General features: G+C 39.2%; 1 protein-coding gene across 1 annotated transcript in view; it reads right to left on the bottom strand.

Annotated features, from left to right (window-relative positions):
• LOC128667110 (polycystin-1-like) overlaps positions 1-19,290 on the bottom strand; it is a 248,997-nt gene that overhangs the window by 170,919 nt on the left and 58,788 nt on the right. Inside the window, exons 11-12 of the mRNA XM_053722016.1 lie at positions 12,943-13,196; positions 9,608-10,363 (exon numbers count right to left, since the gene is read on the bottom strand). Coding sequence (XP_053577991.1) covers positions 9,608-10,363; positions 12,943-13,196 — 1,010 coding nt within the window. The remainder of the gene's footprint in view (positions 1-9,607; positions 10,364-12,942; positions 13,197-19,290) is intronic.

Genomic DNA, 19,290 nt, shown 5'->3' with positions numbered 1-19,290 from the left:
TTGGGGTCGTTATCATGTTGGAATACTGAATACTCCGAAGGGAGGGGACAATGTTTTGCTTCAGTATGTCACAGTACATGTTGGCATTCATGGTTCCCTCAATGAACTGTAGCTCCCCAGTGCCGGCAGCACTCATGCAGGCCCAGACCATGACACTCCCACCACCATGCTTGACTGTAGGCAAGACACCTAGATTACAAGTTTTGCGCTTTAGAGGGTGTGAAACGAACGCAACAAAAGTTGCTTTATTTCACCCTCCATAGCACTGCCATTACGAGTTTTGAAAAAGCCGCCTTGTGCATGCGATATGATTGTGATGAGCTCCATACAGCACAAAATACAAGTGCTGCTTTGACGTGCTCGTGCACGCTTTTCTCATAGACTTCAATGGGGAGAGAGTGTTAGAAAAAAACACATTTCAGTATGATGAACACCTGCGATTGCAGAATGAAAAGCTCCGTAACACAACCCCATTGATGTCTATAGGTAAAAAAAGTTACGTTTAAACCTAACACCCTAACATAAACCCCATGTCTAAACACCCCTAATCTGCTGCCCCCAACCTCTAAATAAAGTTGTTAACCCCTAATCTGCTGCTCCTGACATTGCCGTCACCTAAATAAATGTATTAACCCCTAATATGCCGCTCACGATATCGCTGCCATTATAATAAAGTTATTAACCCATATTCCCCCGCACCCCAACATCACCCACACTATAATAAAGTTATACACCCCTATTCTGCCGCTCCCCGACATTGCCACCACTAAATAAAGTTATTAACCCATAAACCTCTGGCCTCCCACATCACCGCCACTAAATAAACCTATTAACCCCTCAACCGCCAGCCCCCCACATCACCAAAAACGAAATTAAACTATTAACCCCTAAACCTAACAACCCCCTAACTTTAAATTAAAATTACAAGATCCCTATCTTAAAATAAATAAAAACTTACCTGGGAAATTAAAAAAACCTAAGTTTAAACTATATATTAATCTAACATTACTATTATACTAAAATCAAAATAACTATCAATTAATTAAATTAAATTACATTAAAAAAAATACTACTAAAAAAATGAAATCTACAATTACAAAAAAACCCCAGCTTACAATAAACTACCAATAAAAGGACCTTTTGTAGGGCATTGCCCTAAAGAAATCAGCTCTTTTCCTGTAAAAAAATACAAAGACCACCCAACAGTAAAACCCACCACCCAACCAAAAAAACCTAAGCTACCCATTGCCCTGAAAAGAGCATTTGTATGGGCATTGCCCTTAAAAGGGCATTCAGCTCTTTTTCTTGACCTTAAAATGGCATTTAGCTCTTTTAAGAAATGCCCAAACCCTAATCTAAAATAAAAACCCACCCCAAAAAAGTTTTTAAAAACCTAACACTTACCCCCGAAGATCCACTTACAGTTTTTGAAGTCCGGACATCTATCCTCATCCATCCAGGCAGCATCTTCCATCATCATCCAGATGGCATCTTCTATCTTTATCCTGGCAGCGCGGAGCACCTCCATCCTGAAGACATCTGGCGTGGAGCATCCTCTTCATACGGTCGCCGCCTTTTCAAATTGGCTTCCCTTGCATTCCTATTGGCTGATTCGATTTTTGAAATTCAAATCAGCCAATAGGATGAGAGCTACTGAAATCCTATTGGCTGTTCAAATCAGCCAATAGGATAAGAGCTACTGAAATTCTATTGGCTTTTCAAATCAGCCCTTTTAAGGGCCCTTTTAAGGGCAAGAAAAAGAGCTGAATGCCCTTTTAAGGGCAATGGGTAGCTTAGTTTTTTTTAGAGTTAGGTTTTTTATTTTGGGGGGTTGGTTGGGTGGTGGGTTTTACTGTTGGGGGGTCTTTGTATTTTTTTACAGGCAAAAGAGATGATTTTTTTAGGGCAATGCCCTACAAAAGGTCCTTTTAAGGGCTATTGGTAGTTTATTGCAGGCTATGGTTTTTATTTTATTTGGGGGGGGGGGGCTTTTTATTTTTATAGGGCTATTAGATTAGGTGTAATTGGTTTTACTTTGGATAATTTCATTTGTTATTTTACGTAATTAAGTGTTTGTTATTTTTTGTACTTTAGTATTTTTTAATTTTTTGTAATTTAGTATTTTTTATTTTTTGTAATTGTAGATTTATATTTTTTTAGTACTGTTAGGTTTTTTAATGTAATTTAATTTATTTTATTGATAGTTATTTTAATTTTAGTATAATTGTAATGTTAGTTTAAAATATAGTTTAAACTTAGGTTTTTTTAATTTCCCAGGTAAGTTTTTATTTATTTTAAGATAGGGATCTTGTAATTTTAATTGAAAGTTGGGGGGTTGTTAGGTTTAGGGGTTAACAGTTTCATTTCATTTTTGGCGATGTGGGGGGCTGGCGGTTTAGGGGTTAATAGGTTTATTTAGTGGTAGTGATGTGGGAGGCCAGAGGTGTAGGGGTTAATAACTTTATTTAGTGGCGGCGATGTCAGGGAGCGGCGGCGATGTCAGGGAGCGGCGGAATAGGGGTTAATAACTTTATTATAGTGTGGGCGATGTTGGGGTGTGGGGGAATAGGGGTTAATAACTTTATTATAGTGGCGGAGATGGGGAGCGGCGGAATAGTGGTTAATAAATGTTATTAGTGGCGGCGATGTCGGGAGCGGCAGATTAGGGATTAATAACTTTAATATAGTGTTTGCCATGCGGGAGGGCCTCGGTTTAGGGGTAAATAGGTAGTTTATGAGTGTTAGTGTACTTTGTAACAGTTTAATTATGAGTTTTGTGCAACAGTTTTGTTGCATGAAACTCATAACTACTGTCGGTATAGGATGTAACGCAAGCTTTTTAGCCTCACCACAAAACTTGTAATGGCAGCGCTATGGAAATCCCATGCAAAAAACATAATTTTTGTAAGAACTTACCTGATAAATTAATTTCTTTCATAGTGGCAAGAGTCCATGAGCTAGTGACGTATAGGATATACATTCCTACCAGGAGGGGGAAAAGTTTCCCAAACCTCAAAATGCCTACAAATACAACTCCCACCTCACTCACACCTTAGTTTAACGAATAGCCAAGAAGGGAGGTGTATAAAAAGGAGTAAAAAGCATAAAAAAAGAGGAACTGGAAAAAATAATGTGCTGTATACAAAAAAATCATAACCACAAAAAATAGGGTTGATCTCATAGACTTTTGCCACTATTAATTTATCAGGTAAGTTCTCTTTTCTTTCATGTAAGTGGCAAGAGTCCATGCGCTAGTGATGTATGGGATATACCGGTAATACCCAAGATGTGTAAATCCACAAAGTCACTAGAGAGGAAGGCATAAATAAAAACAGCTATTTCCGCTGAGAAAGTAAATCCCCAAAAATAATTAAGTTTCTTAAAAATGTCAAAAAAAACTCAAAACAAAGGCATTAGAATCAAGCTGAGACAACTGCCTGAAAAACCTTTCTATCAAAGGTTGCTTCCGAAGATGCTAATACAAAAAAATTGTAAAATTAGAAAAAATATGCAAAGAAGACCAAGTTGCTGCTTTGCAAATTTGATCAACTGAAGCTTCATTCTTGAAAGCCCAAGAAGTGGCAACTGATTTAGTAGAATGAGCTGTAATTCTCTGAGGCCTCCAGATAAGCTTTGTGAATCTAAAGTCTTAACCAAAAAAACAGAGAAATAACAGAGGCTTTCTGACTTTTACTGGAGCCAGAAAAAATAACAAAATCTTTCTGAAGTCTTAAGTAGCCTCAACATAAAATTTCAAAGATCTTACCACATCCAATGAATGTAAAGACCCTTCAAAAGTATTCTTGGGATTAGGAAACAAAAAAGAAACAACAATATCCCTATTGATGTAGATATAATTTACAACTTTTGGCAAAAATATAAATGAAGACCGCAAAACAACTTTATCTTGATGGAAAATCAGATAAAGAAACTCGCAAGAGAGAGCAGTCAATACAGAAACTCTTCAAGCAGAAAAGATAGCCAAAAGAAATGACACTTTCCAAGAAAGAAATTAATGTCCAGAGAATGCATAGGCTCAAAAAGAGGAGCCTGTAAAATCTTAAAACCAAAATTAAGACTCCAAGGAGGGGAAATAGATTAAAAAACAGGATTAATATAAAACAAAGCCTGAACAGAACAGTGAATATCAGGAAGGTTAGCAATCTTTCTATGAATGAAAACAGAAAGAGCAGAAATTTGTCCTTTCAAAGTATTTGCAGACAAAACCTTTATCCAAACCATCCTGAAGAAATTATAAAATCCTAGGAATTCTAAAAGAATGCCAAGAATAACCACAAGTTGAACAAATATAGATTTTTCAAACCCAAAAATAAATTCTCCTTGAAACAGACTTACGAGTTTGTATTATAGTGCTAATAACTGAGTCAGAGAACCCTCTATGACTAAGCACTTAAGCGTTCAGTTTCATGCCTTCAAATTTAGAGATTTGAGATCCTGATGGAAAAAAAGGCCCCTGAAACAGAAAGACTGGCCTTAAGGGAAGTGGTCAAGGCTGGCAACTGGACATTCTGACAAGGCCCTCATACCGAAACCTGAGAGGCCAAGCTGGTGCTATCAGAAACACATAAGATCGTATCATTATGATCTTGGAGATTACCCTTGGAAAAAGAACCAGAGGCGGAAAAATGTAAGCAGGTTGGTAAAAACCAAGGAACTGCTAGAGCATCCACCATTTCCGCCTGAGGATCCTTGGACCTGGAAAGGTATCTGGAAAGCTTCTTGTTTAGATGAGAGACCATCAGATCTATTGCTGGAAGACCCCACATCTGTACAAGAGGAAACAAGCACATCTGGATGGCGAGCACTCCCCCCTATATAAAGTCTGATGGCTGAGATAATCCCCTTCCCAATTGTCTACACCTGGGATATGAATCACAGAATTTAGACAAGAATTGTATTCTGTCCAAGAAAGTATCCAAGATACTTCCACCATAACCGAAGGACTGCGAGTCCCTCCTTAATGATTGACACATACCACTGTTGTGATATTGTCTGTTTAAAAACAAATGTAAAAGTTGTCTCTTTCATAAAGACCATGCCTGAAGAGCCCTGAAAATAGCATAGAGTTCTAAAATATTGATTGGTAACCTCACCTCCTGAGGTTTCCAAACCCCTAGTGCTGTCAGAGACTCTCAGACAGCTTCCCCACCAGAAAAACGTATCTGTTGAGAATACAGATCAGGTAGGATGAACAAATGAGGCCCCCTGAACAATAAGGTATGTATGTATTGGGTACTTGTAAAGCACAGCTAATCAACCGTAAGGCTCTCAAGGCGCTGCTTATTTTATCGACCTCGGAAAGATGAAAGGCTGAGTGGACATCGCCGGGGATCGAACCTGCAACCCTTGGGTTGCTACAGAGCTCAGCCACAGTGCCTTAGCATGCTGAGCTATAAACCGATAGTCCAACCACCAAATTAGAGGGAAAAGAATGTTGGGATTTAAGTATATCAGTTATGATATCTGAAAATAATCCCTGCACCTATGGTGTAACATGCAAAGCTATAGAGGCCTCAAACGAAAACGAGGAAAGAGGACCGCACCTGATGCTGCAGTCATGAGACCTAAAACTTCCATGCACAAAACCACTGAAGGAAATAATATAGACTGAAGGTTTTAGACAAACTAAAATTAACTTCATTCATCTCTTGTCTATTAGAGAAAGAACCATAGATACTAAAATCTATCTGGAAACCTTTGTCTAAGGAATCAAAAAACATTATTGTAAATTAATCTTCCAACCATGTCTTGAATAAACCACACTAGTTGTTTCAAGTGAGATTCTGCTGAATGAAAAGATTAAAGCTAGTACCAAACATCATCCAAATAAAGAAACACCGCAATACCCTGCTCTCTGAATACAGATAGAAGGGCACCAAGAATCTTTGAAAAGAATCTCTGAGCTGCCGCTAGCCCAAAAGGACAGGCGACAAATTGGTAATGCTTATCTAGAAAAAAGAATCTCAGAAAACAATAGTGGTCTGAAAGAACAAAAAATAAGCGTCCTGTAAGTCTATTGTGGACATGAAGTAACCTTGCTAAACAGAAAGGCAAAATAGTCCCTATAGTCACCATCTGGAAAGTTGGGGATTTTTATAAAACAATATAAAAATTCCAGATCCAGTATTGGTGTGAACAAAATTATTTTCTTTAGGACAAAGAATAGATTTGAATAGAAAACCAAAACTCTGTTCCCGCAGAGGAACTGGAACCCTCACCCCTGAAAACTCTAAATCTGAAACACATTTCAGAAAAACCTGAGCTTTCACAGAGTTTGTTATAACATGGAAAATAATCTTCCCATGTAAGGTTTTTATTCTGAAACCTAAATGATACCCCTGAGAAAAATAATATTCTGAATCCACCGATTTGAACAGAAACTGTCCAAAAGTGTTGAAATAAATACAATCTGCCCCCACCAGAAGAACTGGATAAAAGACTGCACCATCCTGCAGTCTTAGGGGTTGAAATTAGTTTAATTATAAGGCTTGGAATTTATTCAAATTCTGAAAAAAATCCATAGGGAAAATTACAAAACAAATTAATACAACACACAGAGAAAACCCAGCACTCACTTACAAGCTCTCAGCTAAGATTTAAAAGCAAAAATGGAAAGGTTAGTTACCGCATCTGGCCAAATGGGACAAGCCCAGGTACCTCGTCAAGGTCCTTACCAATACCTGGGACCCTAAAACAGCCACACAATGCAAGCTTTCAAATCCAAAGAAACTGGGAACAACGGAAGGGTGCACAGGAATATGTAATCACCCTAGACATATACAAAACACGGAAGGGAACTGCACTCTCATACTGGACCGGGTACACATCCTATGACCCTGCAACATGCTCAGCCCTGGGTGCCACTAGGGTGTCTAGGGTGATTACATATTCCTGTGCACCCTTCCCTTGTTCCCAGTTTCTTTGGATTTGAAAGCTTGCATTGTGTGGCTGTTTTAGGGTCCCAGGTATTGGAAAGGACCTTGACGAGGTACCTGGGCTTGTCCCATTTGGCCAGATGCGGTAACTAACCTTTCCATTTTTGCTTTTAAATCTTAGCTGAGAGCTTGTAAGTGAGTGCTGGGTTTTCTCTGTGTGTTGTATTAATTTGTTTTGTAATTTTCCCTATGGTTCTTGCCCCCAGACCTGACTGGGGTTAACTGCCTGTGACTCTGGGAACAGCACAGCTTCCTGTGAGTGCCAGTGGCACCCAGGGCTGAGCATGTTGCAGGGTCATAGGATGTGTACCCGGTCCAGTATGAGAGTGCAGTTCCCTTCCGTGTTTTGTATATGTCTAGGGTGATTACATATTCCTGTGCACCCTTCCCTTGTTCCCAATTTGTTTGGATTTGAAAGCTTGCATTGTGTGGCTGTTTTAGGGTCCCAGGCATTGGAAAGGACCTTGACGAGGTACCTGGGCTTGTCCCATTTCGCCAGATGCGGTAACTAACCTTTCCATTTTTGCTTTTAAATCTTAGCTGAGAGCTTGTAAGTGAGTGCTGGGTTTTCTCTGTGTGTTGTATTAATTTGTTTTGTAATTTTCCCTATGGTTCTTGCACCCAGACCTGACTGGGGTTAACTGCCTGTGACTCTGGGAACAGCACAGCTTCCTGTGAGTGCCAGTGGCACCCAGGGCTGAGCATGTTGCAAGGTCATAGGATGTGTACCCGGTCCAGTATGAGAGTGCAGTTCCCTTCCGTGTGTTGTATATGTCTAGGGTGATTACATATTCCTGTGCACCCTTCCCTTGTTCCCAGTTTGTTTGGATTTGAAAGCTTGCATTGTGTGGCTGTTTTAGGGTCCCAGGTATTGGAAAGGACCTTGACGAGGTACCTGGGCTTGTCCCATTTGGCCAGATGCGGTAACTAACCTTTCCATTTTTGCTTTTAAATCTTAGCTGAGAGCTTGTGAGTGCTGGGTTTTCTCTGTGTGTTGTATTAATTTGTTTTGTAATTTTCCTTATGGTTCTTGCACCCAGACTTGACTGGGGTTAACTGCCTGTGACTCTGGGAACAGCACAGCTTCCTGTGAGTGCCAGTGGCACCCAGGGCTGAGCATGTTGCAGGGTCATAGGATGTGTACCCGGTCCAGTATGAGAGTGCAGTTCCCTTCCGTGTTTTGTATATATATATATATATATATATATATATATATATATATATATATATATATATATTCAAATAGATATACTGTATATGATGGATAAATATTTTATAAAAAAGAATTAAGCACTGTGGAATTTGCTGGCACTTTATAAATAAAGTATAATAAAGTATAATAAAGAATAATAATACTATATATAGAAATAAAATATTAAAAAGAAAAAGAACATTTACTTCTATGTGAAGAACATAAGAATGTAAAGTATTCCTAACGCACCTTCAGTTTTAGCACAGTTGATCTAGCGCAGTGTTGAGTTAGCACACAAATTATAACTAATATGGGGGGGGGGGTTGTAGCGTGCCTCATAGAAGTCTAAGGGGAGAAGGATTTAGTCCTTATATCCAAATGACTGATTCTTTCGCTCATGCGTTAAATTTTTACTTTCAACTTGTAGTACCAGCGCTAATTCAGCCACACTAAATTGTTTACTTTGAGCGCAGTTAGCGCGTAAAAAAACAAAACAAATAGTGTGCCGCTTGTAATGTGGCCCATAGAGTGTTAAAGACAAAGTTCCTATAAGCCTACCTAAGTTTACTCCAACAACATATAACTGAATCAGGAAAGTTACATTTTGACTTTAGTGTCTGTCCACTTAAGTTTTGAGTCATTAGTATCTCTATAAGTAATAAGAGTAGGGGGTTTCTCTATAAGTTCTGAGAGTGAGTAGTAACTATCTCTATCTCTAAGTTATTAGAGTAAGGGGTTTCTCTATAAGTTCTGAGAGTGAGTAGTATCTACAGTGTGTAAGTCCTGAAAGTGAACGGTTTCTCTATACGTTCTGAGAGTGAGTAGTATCTATGTAAGTTCTGAGAGTGAGGGTTTTCACTATAAGTTCTGAGAGTGAGTAGTATCTATGTATGTTCTGAGAGTGAGGGGTTTCAAGTTCTGAGAGAGCGAGGTTCTCTGCAAGTTCTGAGATTGGGCAGTATTTCTGTAAGTTCTGAGAGAGAGGGTTTTCTCTAATAGTTCTGAGATTGGCTTGTACTTCAGTAAGTTCTGAGAGAGAGGAGTTTCTCTGCAAGTTCCCGAGATTGAGTAGTATCTCTATAAATTCTGAGAGTATTATCGCTATGTTTTGAGAGTGAGGGCTTTTTCTACAAGTTCTGAGAGTGAGTAGTATCTCTACAAGTTCTGAGAGTGAGTGGGTTCTCTGTAAGTACTGAGAGTGAGTATTATTGGTATGTTCTGAGAGTGAGTTGTATTTCTGTAAATTCTGAGAGTGAGGGGTTTCTCTGTAAGTTCTGAGAGTGAGGATTATTGGTACGTTCTGAGAGTGAGTTGTATTTCTGTAAGTTCTGAGAGTGAGGGGTTTCTCTGTAAATTCTGAGAGTGAGGATTATGTCGGATATTTGTTGGATATGGCATAATCCTAATTGTTCAGAATAATGTAAGACTAAGATGACACTGAACATTATTGGCATCTCACCTGTGTCTGATGGAGCTGGATGTGCCTCTCTCCATCTGGCTGTATACTGAGCCCCTGGATTGGTTCATGTGATTGAACTTTTAAGGACACGTTCTGAAAACTGACCTCATTGCTCACCAACACGGTTATTACAGTCTGATGTGGCTCCTGAAGACTCAGCCTTGTCCAAGCAAATAGTGCCCCCATAGGAGGGTGGATGCAGATGGGCAAGGATGATGCAAGGCTCTGAGGACAATCCAAGTGCATGGTGGAGTCTGTGCTTTGAATGGGTGGTGACCACTGCACATGTGCTGGGCTGGAACTCTTAGCACTGATTACCAGAAGGGTAGACTCATGTGTAGCCACATTCAGGGTTTCATTCAGCAGTGAAGGGTGGACAATCTTTAGATCAGTAACAGGACTAAGAACATTTATCTCACAGGTAGCCACAGTCTTACTCACTGCATTGTGCAGAATGGCACTTATTTTGTAAGTCCCAGGATCTGGGAATCCACTCAGTAGGTGGGAAAGTACAAGGCTGCGCTTTGCTGATGTAAAAGTGACTCGGACGTCACAGACCATATTATCCACCCATGAATCGGCCATCAAATCTGGAGATCCTTCCCACCACTCATTGTGAATAATGCTAATATAGCTCTGAGACCAGGGTGATCCAGGACTAGGAGCACACCTCAATAGTGACCCCTGCTCTGCATTGTGCTGGACAGCGAGGATATCATCTGGATGAACTGAAAGGGAAAGATGAGACAGCAAGACCTGCAAGAGATAGAAAATGTGAGGGGTATAGAAAAATAAAGAAAAATATAGAACTGTAATATTTGAGAACCGACAAGGGAGAAATAAGAAAGAAAATATGATGATGAGAGGGTAGATGATTTGTAGTGAAATGGAGATGGGAACTGAGTACAAAGTACAAATGAGAAATATAAATAGTTAAGAAATTAATTGTGTGTTCGATTGGGGAGAACCGAAAAATAGCAGGGTCTGAACAGTAAGACCAGCTTGGGGAGAGGAGGACAAGACAGGCAGAAAAAAAGACAGAGGGGCCTGATTATAAAAAAATTCTCTAGTTCGGACAGAAATTATAGATCAGACTTTACAGGGGCTGAAATTACTGAATTTTATAAAAAAAAAAAAGGGGTGAAACCTGTAAGTCCCAGAGAGATGAGAACTGCCTTCCATAGAAAGTTATAAAGCTCTCTGGGATGGAAAATCTCACAGGGGAGAGTGAGGTTTACAGGGGGAGCACCTGGCACTGATATAAATGCTCACTATAGTTTAACTTGTATGTACTTTCAGTTTAGTGCAAGTACTTTTCTGACAGTTAAATAATGTATTGCAAATTTTGAGCAAAATACCTACATACAGCTGGTGAGATAAATCAGTGAGACTTGCAGGTGTAAACTGCTTAGAAAATATGATGAGAATTGTGAGCCTCAGACACACCCTGGGGACTCCCATGTTCAGCTCAGAAAACTCCCCAGTCCCACACACTTTCTGAAACTGTCAGGCTTATTTCACATAGTAGTCATACCAATTGTGATGTCATTTGTAAATTATATACAAAAGATATATACAATGAAATATATAAAGTATAATCCTAATTTGTTAAAGTTACACAGAAACTTTCAAAGCACAATCAGAATTTGTAAATCCAAACTCCTAAATTAACTGCTGTATACAAAATTTAAATGCGTCAAAACACAAAATAGAAAGCATAAAGCTTAAATGTAATAAAACTTAACCCCTTAATGACCGAGGACGTGCCAAGCACATCCTACAAAAATGGTTGTTAACGACCAAGGACGTGCCTGGCATGTCACTCCGGGATTTTGAGCGCTGGAAGCGATCGTGATTGCTTCCAGATGCTTTCAGGGTATTGCAGTGATGCCTTGATATTGAGGCATTGTGCAATACCCTTTGGTAAGCAACCGATGCAGAGAGAGCCACTCTGTGGCCCTCTCTGAATCGGCTAGCGATTGTGCTGATCGTTGGTGGCATGGGAGGGATAGGAGGGAGGCGGGTGGACGGCCCATCGCTGGAGGGGGGCGGGAGGAGGGCAGGAGGGGGTGTAAGAGGGGCAGGAGGGGGCGTGAGTACTTAAGATGGGGGTGACCTTTGGGGGGTGGGGGAGGGAAGAGAGCTGTTTGAGAGGGATCAGGGGGTGGGATGTGTCAGGTGGAGGGTAATCTAAACACTAAAGCTAAAATGAACCCTACAAGCTACCTAATTAGCCCCTTCACTGCTGGGCATAATACAAGTGTGGTGCGCAGCGGCATTTAGCAGCCTTCTAATTACCAAAAAGCAATGCCAAAGCCATATATGTCTGCTATTTCTGAACAAAGGGGAACCCAGAGAAGCATTTACAACCATTTGTGCCATAATTGCACAAGCTGTTTGTAAATAATTTCAGTGAGAAACCTAAAGTTTGTGAAAAAGTTAACGATTTTTTTTTATTTGATCGCATTTGGCAGTGAAATAGTGGCCTGAAATATACCAAAATAGGCCAAAATGAATACTTTGGGTTGTCTACTAAAAAAAATATATACATGTGAAGGGTTATTCAGGGATTCCTGACAGATATCAGTGTTACAATGTAACTTTCGCTAACTTTGAAAAAAACATGGTTTAGAAATAGCAAAGTGCTACTTGTACTTATTGCCCTATAACTTGCAAAGAACATGTAAACATTGGGTATTTCTAAACTCAGGACAAAATTTAGAAACTATTTAGCATGAGTGATTTTTGGTGGTTATAGATGTGTAACAGATTTTGGGGGTCAAATTTAGAAAAATTTTGTTTGTTTTTTTCAATTTTTTCATCACATTTTATAATTTTAATAAAGTAAATTATGATATGATGAAAATAATGGTATCTTTAGAAAGTCCATTTAATGGTAAGAAAAACGGTATATAATATTTGTGGGTATAGTAAATGAGTAAGAGGAAAATTACAGCTAAACGCAAACACCGCAGAAATGTAAAAACAGCCCTGGTTCTTAACTGTAAGAAAATTGAAAAATGGTCTGGTCACTAAGGGGTTAAAACAAACCTCTGAATTTCAAATTCATTAATTTAATTGTAAATTAAAATACAAAGCACAAAGTGTAAATGTAACAGAACTCTCAAGCCATGCAGTGCTATATTGCTCTAAACTTGTCTCTCCTTCACAACCAAAAATGCAGAGAATACCCCTTAGAGAAGTATAGCAAAATGTGTCTTTCTAGAATCTCGTGAGGGATCTCGAAGTGTTGGAAGATCACTTTAGATCATCTCATCTGAGCGGAGAGATTTAGATCATCAGGTATGGATCAATTATGGAGTTGTTTCCCTCACCTGCAGATTTCGCTTCTTGGGGTCTGGTGGCAGCTGCAGAAGTAAGTTAGCAACAGGTGAATATGAAGGCCGGTTCCCTACATATCGAGGGGGATAGCGGGGACTGTGGAAGGCATAGGTGCTGCAGGGCTGAGTGAGGTTTAAGCAGCTCTCACTTAGTGGGCACCACTGCATGCCCTTTGGGCAACCTCCGGTGGTGTTACAGAGCGGCTGGGGGTGGCATACTGCATATGGGGAATGAAAGAGCTCACACCCTGCAGGAAAAAAAGAAGAAGATGTGAGATAAAAATGTAAAAGATCAACAACAAGCGTTGTGGGTGCTTCTCATTGCATAAAGCTAAATATTTATCCTATCCTGTACCATGTATCCACATCAGAAACATTATGTGCAATTGCAACTTACTCTGTAGTCTCTGGTAAAATTAAAGGGATATAACAGGCAAAAAATGCTCTTATTATGCTGTTTGTTGCATATAACTATGACCTAGATTTGGAGTTTGGCGGTAGCCGTGAAAACCAGCGTTAGAGGCTCCTAACGCTGGTTTTAGGCTACCGCCGGTATTTAGAGTCACTCAAAATAGGGTCTAACGCTCACTTTTCAGCCGCGACTTTTCCATACCGCAGATCCCCTTACGTCAATTGCGTATCCTATCTTTTCAATGGGATCTTCCTAACTCCGGTATTTAGAGTCGTTTCTGAAGTGAGCGTTAGACATCTAACGACAAAACTCCAGCCGCAGGAAAAAAGTCAGTAGTTAAGAGCTTTCTGGGCTAATGCCGGTTCATAAAGCTCTTAACTACTGTACTCTAAAGTACACTAACACCCATAAACTACCTATGTACCCCTAAACCGAGGTCCCCCCACATCGCCGCCACTCGATTAAATTTTTTTAACCCCTAATCTGCCGACCGCCACCTACGTTATACTTATGTACCCCTAATCTGCTGCCCCTAACACCGCCGACCCCTGTATTATATTTATTAACCCCTAATCTGCCCCCCACAACGTCGCCTCCACCTGCCTACACTTATTAACCCCTAATCTGCCGAGCGGACCTGAGCGCTACTATAATAAAGTTATTAACCCCTAATCCGCCTCACTAACCCTATAATAAATAGTATTAACCCCTAATCTGCCCTCCCTAACATCGCCGACACCTAATCTGCCGACCGGAGCTCACCGCTATTCTAATAAATGTATTAACCCCTAAAGCTAAGTCTAACCCTAACACTAACACCCCCCTAACTTAAATATAATTTAAATCTAACGAAATAAATTAACTCTTATTAAATAAATTATTCCTATTTAAAGCTAAATACTTACCTGTAAAATAAATCCTAATATAGCTACAATATAAATTATATTTATATTATAGCTATTTTAGGATTTATATTTATTTTACAGGTAACTTTGTATTTATTTTAACCAGGTATAATAGCTATTAAATAGTTAAGAACTATTTAATAGCTAAAATAGTTAAAATAATTACAAATTTACCTGTAAAAGAAATCCTAAACTAAGTTACAATTAAAACTAACACTATACTATCAATAAATTAATTAAATAAACTACCTACAATTACCTACAATTAACCTAACACTACACTATCAATAAATTAATTAAATACAATTCCTACAAATAAATACAATTAAATAAACTTGCTAAAGTACAAAAAATAAAAAAGAACTAAGTTACAAAAAATAAAAAAATATCTACAAACATAAGAAAAATATTACAACAATTTTAAACTAATTACACCTACTCTAAGCCCCCTAATAAAACAACAAAGCCCCCCAAAATAAAAAATGCCCTACCCTATTCTAAATTACTAAAGTTAAAAGCTCTTTTACCTTACCAGCCCTGAACAGGGCCCTTTGCGGGGCATGCCCCAAGAAGTTCAGCTCTTTTGCCTGTAAAAAAAAACCATACAATACCCAAGCCCCCCAACATTACAACCCACCACCCACATACCCCTAATCTAACCCAAACCCCCCTTAAATAAACCTAACACTAAGCCCCTGAAGATCATCCTACCTTGTCTTCACCATACCAGGTTCACCGATCGGTCCAGAAGAGCTCCTCCGATGTCCTGATCCAAGCCCAAGCGGGGGGCTGAAGAGGTCCATGATCCGGCTGAAGTCTTCATCCAAGCGGGGCAGAAGAGTTCTTCCATCCGATTGAAGTCTTCATCCAAGCGGGGCAGAAGAGTTCTTCCATCCGATTGAAGTCTTCATCCAAGCGGCATCCATCCGGAGCGAAGCGGCAGCATCCTGAAGACCTCCACCGCGGAACATCCATCCTGGCCGACGACTGAACGACGAATGACGGTTCCTTTAAATGACGTCATCCAAGATGGCGTCCCTCGAATTCAGATTGGCTGATAGGATTCTATCAGCCAATCGGAATTAAGGTAGGAATATTCTGATTGGCTGATGGAATCAGCCAATCAGAATCAAGTTCAATCCGATTGGCTGATCCAATCAGCCAATCAGATTGAGCTCGCATTCTATTGGCTGATCGGAACAGCCAATAGAATGCAAGCTCAATCTGATTGGCTGATTGGATCAGCCAATCGGATTGAACTTGATTCTGATTGGCTGATTCCATCAGCCAATCAGAATATTCCTACCTTAATTCTGATTGGCTGATAGAATCCTATCAGCCAATCGGAATTCGAGGGACGCCATCTTGGATGACGTCATTTAAAGGAACCGTCATTCGTCGTTCAGTCGTCGGCCAGGATGGATGTTCCGCGGTGGAGGTCTTCAGGATGCTGCCGCTTCGCTCCGGATGGATGCCGCTTGGATGAAGACTTCAATCGGATGGAAGAACTCTTCTGCCCCGCTTGGATGAAGACTTCAGCCGGATCATGGACCTCTTCAGCCCCCCGCTTGGGCTTGGATCAGGACATCGGAGGAGCTCTTCTGGACCGATCGGTGAACCTGGTATGGTGAAGACAAGGTAGGATGATCTTCAGGGGCTTAGTGTTAGGTTTATTTAAGGGGGGTTTGGGTTAGATTAGGGGTATGTGGGTGGTGGGTTGTAATGTTGGGGGGCTTGGGTATTGTATGTTTTTTTTTACAGGCAAAAGAGCTGAACTTCTTGGGGCATGCCCCGCAAAGGGCCCTGTTCAGGGCTGGTAAGGTAAAAGAGCTTTGAACTGTAGTAATTTAGAATAGGGTAGGGCATTTTTTTATTTTGGGGGGCTTTGTTATTTTATTAGGGGGCTTAGAGTAGGTGTAATTAGTTTAAAATTGTTGTAATATTTTTCTTATGTTTGTAAATATTTTTTTATTTTTTGTAACTTAGTTCTTTTTTATTTTTTGTACTTTAGCTAGTTTATTTAATTGTATTTATTTGTAGCAATTGTATTTAATTAATTTATTGATAGTGTAGTGTTAGGTTAATTGTAGGTAATTGTAGGTAGTTTATTTAATTAATTTATTGATAGTGTAGTGTTAGGTTTAATTGTAACTTAGGTTAGAATTTCTTTTACAGGTAAATTTGTAATTATTTTAACTATTTTAGCTATTAAATAGTTCTTAACTATTTAATAGCTATTGTACCTGGTTAAAATAAATACAAAGTTACCTGTAAAATAAATATAAATCCTAAAATAGCTATAATATAATTATAATTTATATTGTAGCTATATTAGGATTTATTTTACAGGTAAGTATTTAGCTTTAAATAGGAATAATTTATTTAATAAGAGTTAATTAATTTCGTTAGATTTCAATTATATTTAACTTAGGGGGGTGTTAGTATTAGGGTTAGACTTAGCTTTAGGGGTTAATACATTTATTAGAATAGCGGTGAGCTCCGCTCGGCAGATTAGGGGTTAATGTTTGAAGTTAGGTGTCGGCGATGTTAGGGAGGGCAGATTAGGGGTTAATACTATTTATGATAGGGTTAGTGAGGCGGATTAGGGGTTAATAACTTTATTATAATAGCGGCGCGGTCCGGTCGGCAGATTAGGGGTTAATAAGTGTAGGCAGGTGGAGGCGACGTTGTGGGGGGCAGATTAGGGGTTAATAAATATAATATAGGGGTCGGCGGTGTTAGGGGCAGCAGATTAGGGGTACATAAGGATAATGTAAGTAGCGGCGGTTTACGGAGCGGCAGATTAGGGGTTAAAAATAATATGCAGGGGTCAGCGATAGCGGGGGCAGCAGATTAGGGGTTAATAAGTGTAAGGTTAGGGGTGTTTAGACTCGGGGTACATGTTAGGGTGTTAAGTGCAGACGTCGGAAGGGTTACCGCATAGCAAACAATGGGGCTGCGTTAAGAGCTGAACGCGGCTTTTTTGCAGGTGTTAGGTTTTTTTTCAGATCAAACAGCCCCATTGTTTCCTATGGGAGAATCGTGCACGAGCACGTTTTTGAGGCTGGCCGCGTCCGTAAGCAACTCTGGTATTGAGAGTTTAAGCTGCGTTAAAAATGCTCTACTCTCCTTTTTTGGAGCCTAACGCAGCCTTTATGTGGACTCTCGATACCAGAGTTATTTTTATGGTGCGGCCAGTAAAACGCGGGCGTTAGTTTTTCGGGTCGTTACCGACAAAACTCCAAATCTAGCCGTAAGTGTTTAACTCCTGAAGATGCTCCAGAGAAGCAATGCACTACTAAGACCTAGCTGAACACATCTGATGAGCGAATCAGCAGCTAGCTCCAAACAGTTCATAACTGTTCCTGAGGCTATTTACATTTGCTTTTCAACAAAAGAATACCAAGAGAAGAAAGCAAATGTAATAAAATAAGTAACTTGAAAAGTCTCTCTGTCTGATCCAGGAAGATTTAATTTTGACTTCCATGCACTTTTAAATACAGTAGCTCATTAAAGGGACAGTAAAGTCAAAATTAAAATTTAATGATTCACATCGAGAATGCAATTTTAAGCAACTTTCTAATTTACTTCCATTATTGTTTTTTGCTCAGTCTTTATGTGCACACATTCTGAGGCACCCGCTCCTACTGAGCTCACGCTGCACACGTATATGAGTTTATAATTGGTAGAGAGCTGTCACATGATACAGTGGAAAAGGAAATGGAGGCCATCTTTTAAATTTCTCAGAGACTTAAAGGGACAGTTCACCCAAAAACTTTCTCCCCTTTAAATGATTCCCAATGATCCTTTTTACCTGCTAGAGTGTATTAAATTGGTTGCAAGTAGCTCCTTTACTCATATTTCAGCATTTGAAATAGCTGATTTAGCTTGTGGTTTCCCAACCTATACTGAAAGTTTTGATACTGGTGTATACGCTATTGACAAGCCTAAGTAAACACAGTCAGCAGAAGAGATTACACCCTCAGTGGAGGGCATGATAGTTAAGTAATAAAATGATAATTTTCCATTGTTCTCTCTATGTATTGAGCTTTGGTGTTCCAGACAAATATAAGATAAGGAAGCAAGTCTGTGTACATAAAAGTGATAACATAATGAGATCTGATATTACCTGAAGCTCAACCCATTGTAATAGGCTGTGGTTTCAAAGCACAAAATCAGCTACTTCAGATACACAAATAAACCCGAAAATGCAATTTCTCAAATATTTTATACTCTGCAGTTGATATAACAAGTCATTTAAAATACATTTATGGAAAAACAATTTTACAGCGTACTGTCCCTTTAAAGGGGCATTAAACCCAAAATATTTATTTCATGATTCAGAAAGAGAATATAATTTTAAAACAACTTTCCAATTTATTTCTATCATCTTATTTACTTAGTTCTCATGGTATAGTATGCTGAAGAAGCAGCAGCAATGCATTACTGGAAGCTAGTTAAGGCATTGGGTTAGACAATAACATGAGGCATTTAGGTGCAGCAACCAATTAGCAGTTCCTGCGTCTACCTAGGTATCCTTTTCAACAAAGAATATAAAGAGCATAATTCAAATTCGATAATAGAAATAAATTGGAAAGTTGTTTAAAATCACATGCTCTGTCTGAATCATGAAAGAAAAAAATTTGGGTTTCATATCCCTTTAAGGACACACAAGCAACACCTCATCATGTCTTGCTTCAACTAGTGCAGAAGATTCCTAATTATTACTCCAACTACAAGTTCATCATAAATGTTTCTAGACAGTTCACTCAACAGACTCTTCATCTTCTATCAAACCACTTGGTTATTGTCTCCCCATATTCTGCCAAAACAAATCCAAAATACTTGCCCTAACCTTCAAAAACCCTTAGTCATTGAAAAGTCAAAACTGAGATGCGCATGGTTGGATTTCAATTTTAAATAAAAGCATTTGTGCAATATATTCTTATTAGCAAAAATGTTTCTATTCAAAACTGAAATACTCCCAGGCACATTTCAGTTTTGATAAAAAATGAGATGTGCATA

This window comes from Bombina bombina, chromosome 1 (assembly GCF_027579735.1).
Source record: "Bombina bombina isolate aBomBom1 chromosome 1, aBomBom1.pri, whole genome shotgun sequence".
Classification (NCBI taxonomy): Eukaryota; Metazoa; Chordata; class Amphibia; order Anura; family Bombinatoridae; genus Bombina; species Bombina bombina.
The sequence above is the reverse complement of the archived record's forward strand: the minus strand, read 5'-3'. Positions and strand labels throughout refer to the sequence as shown.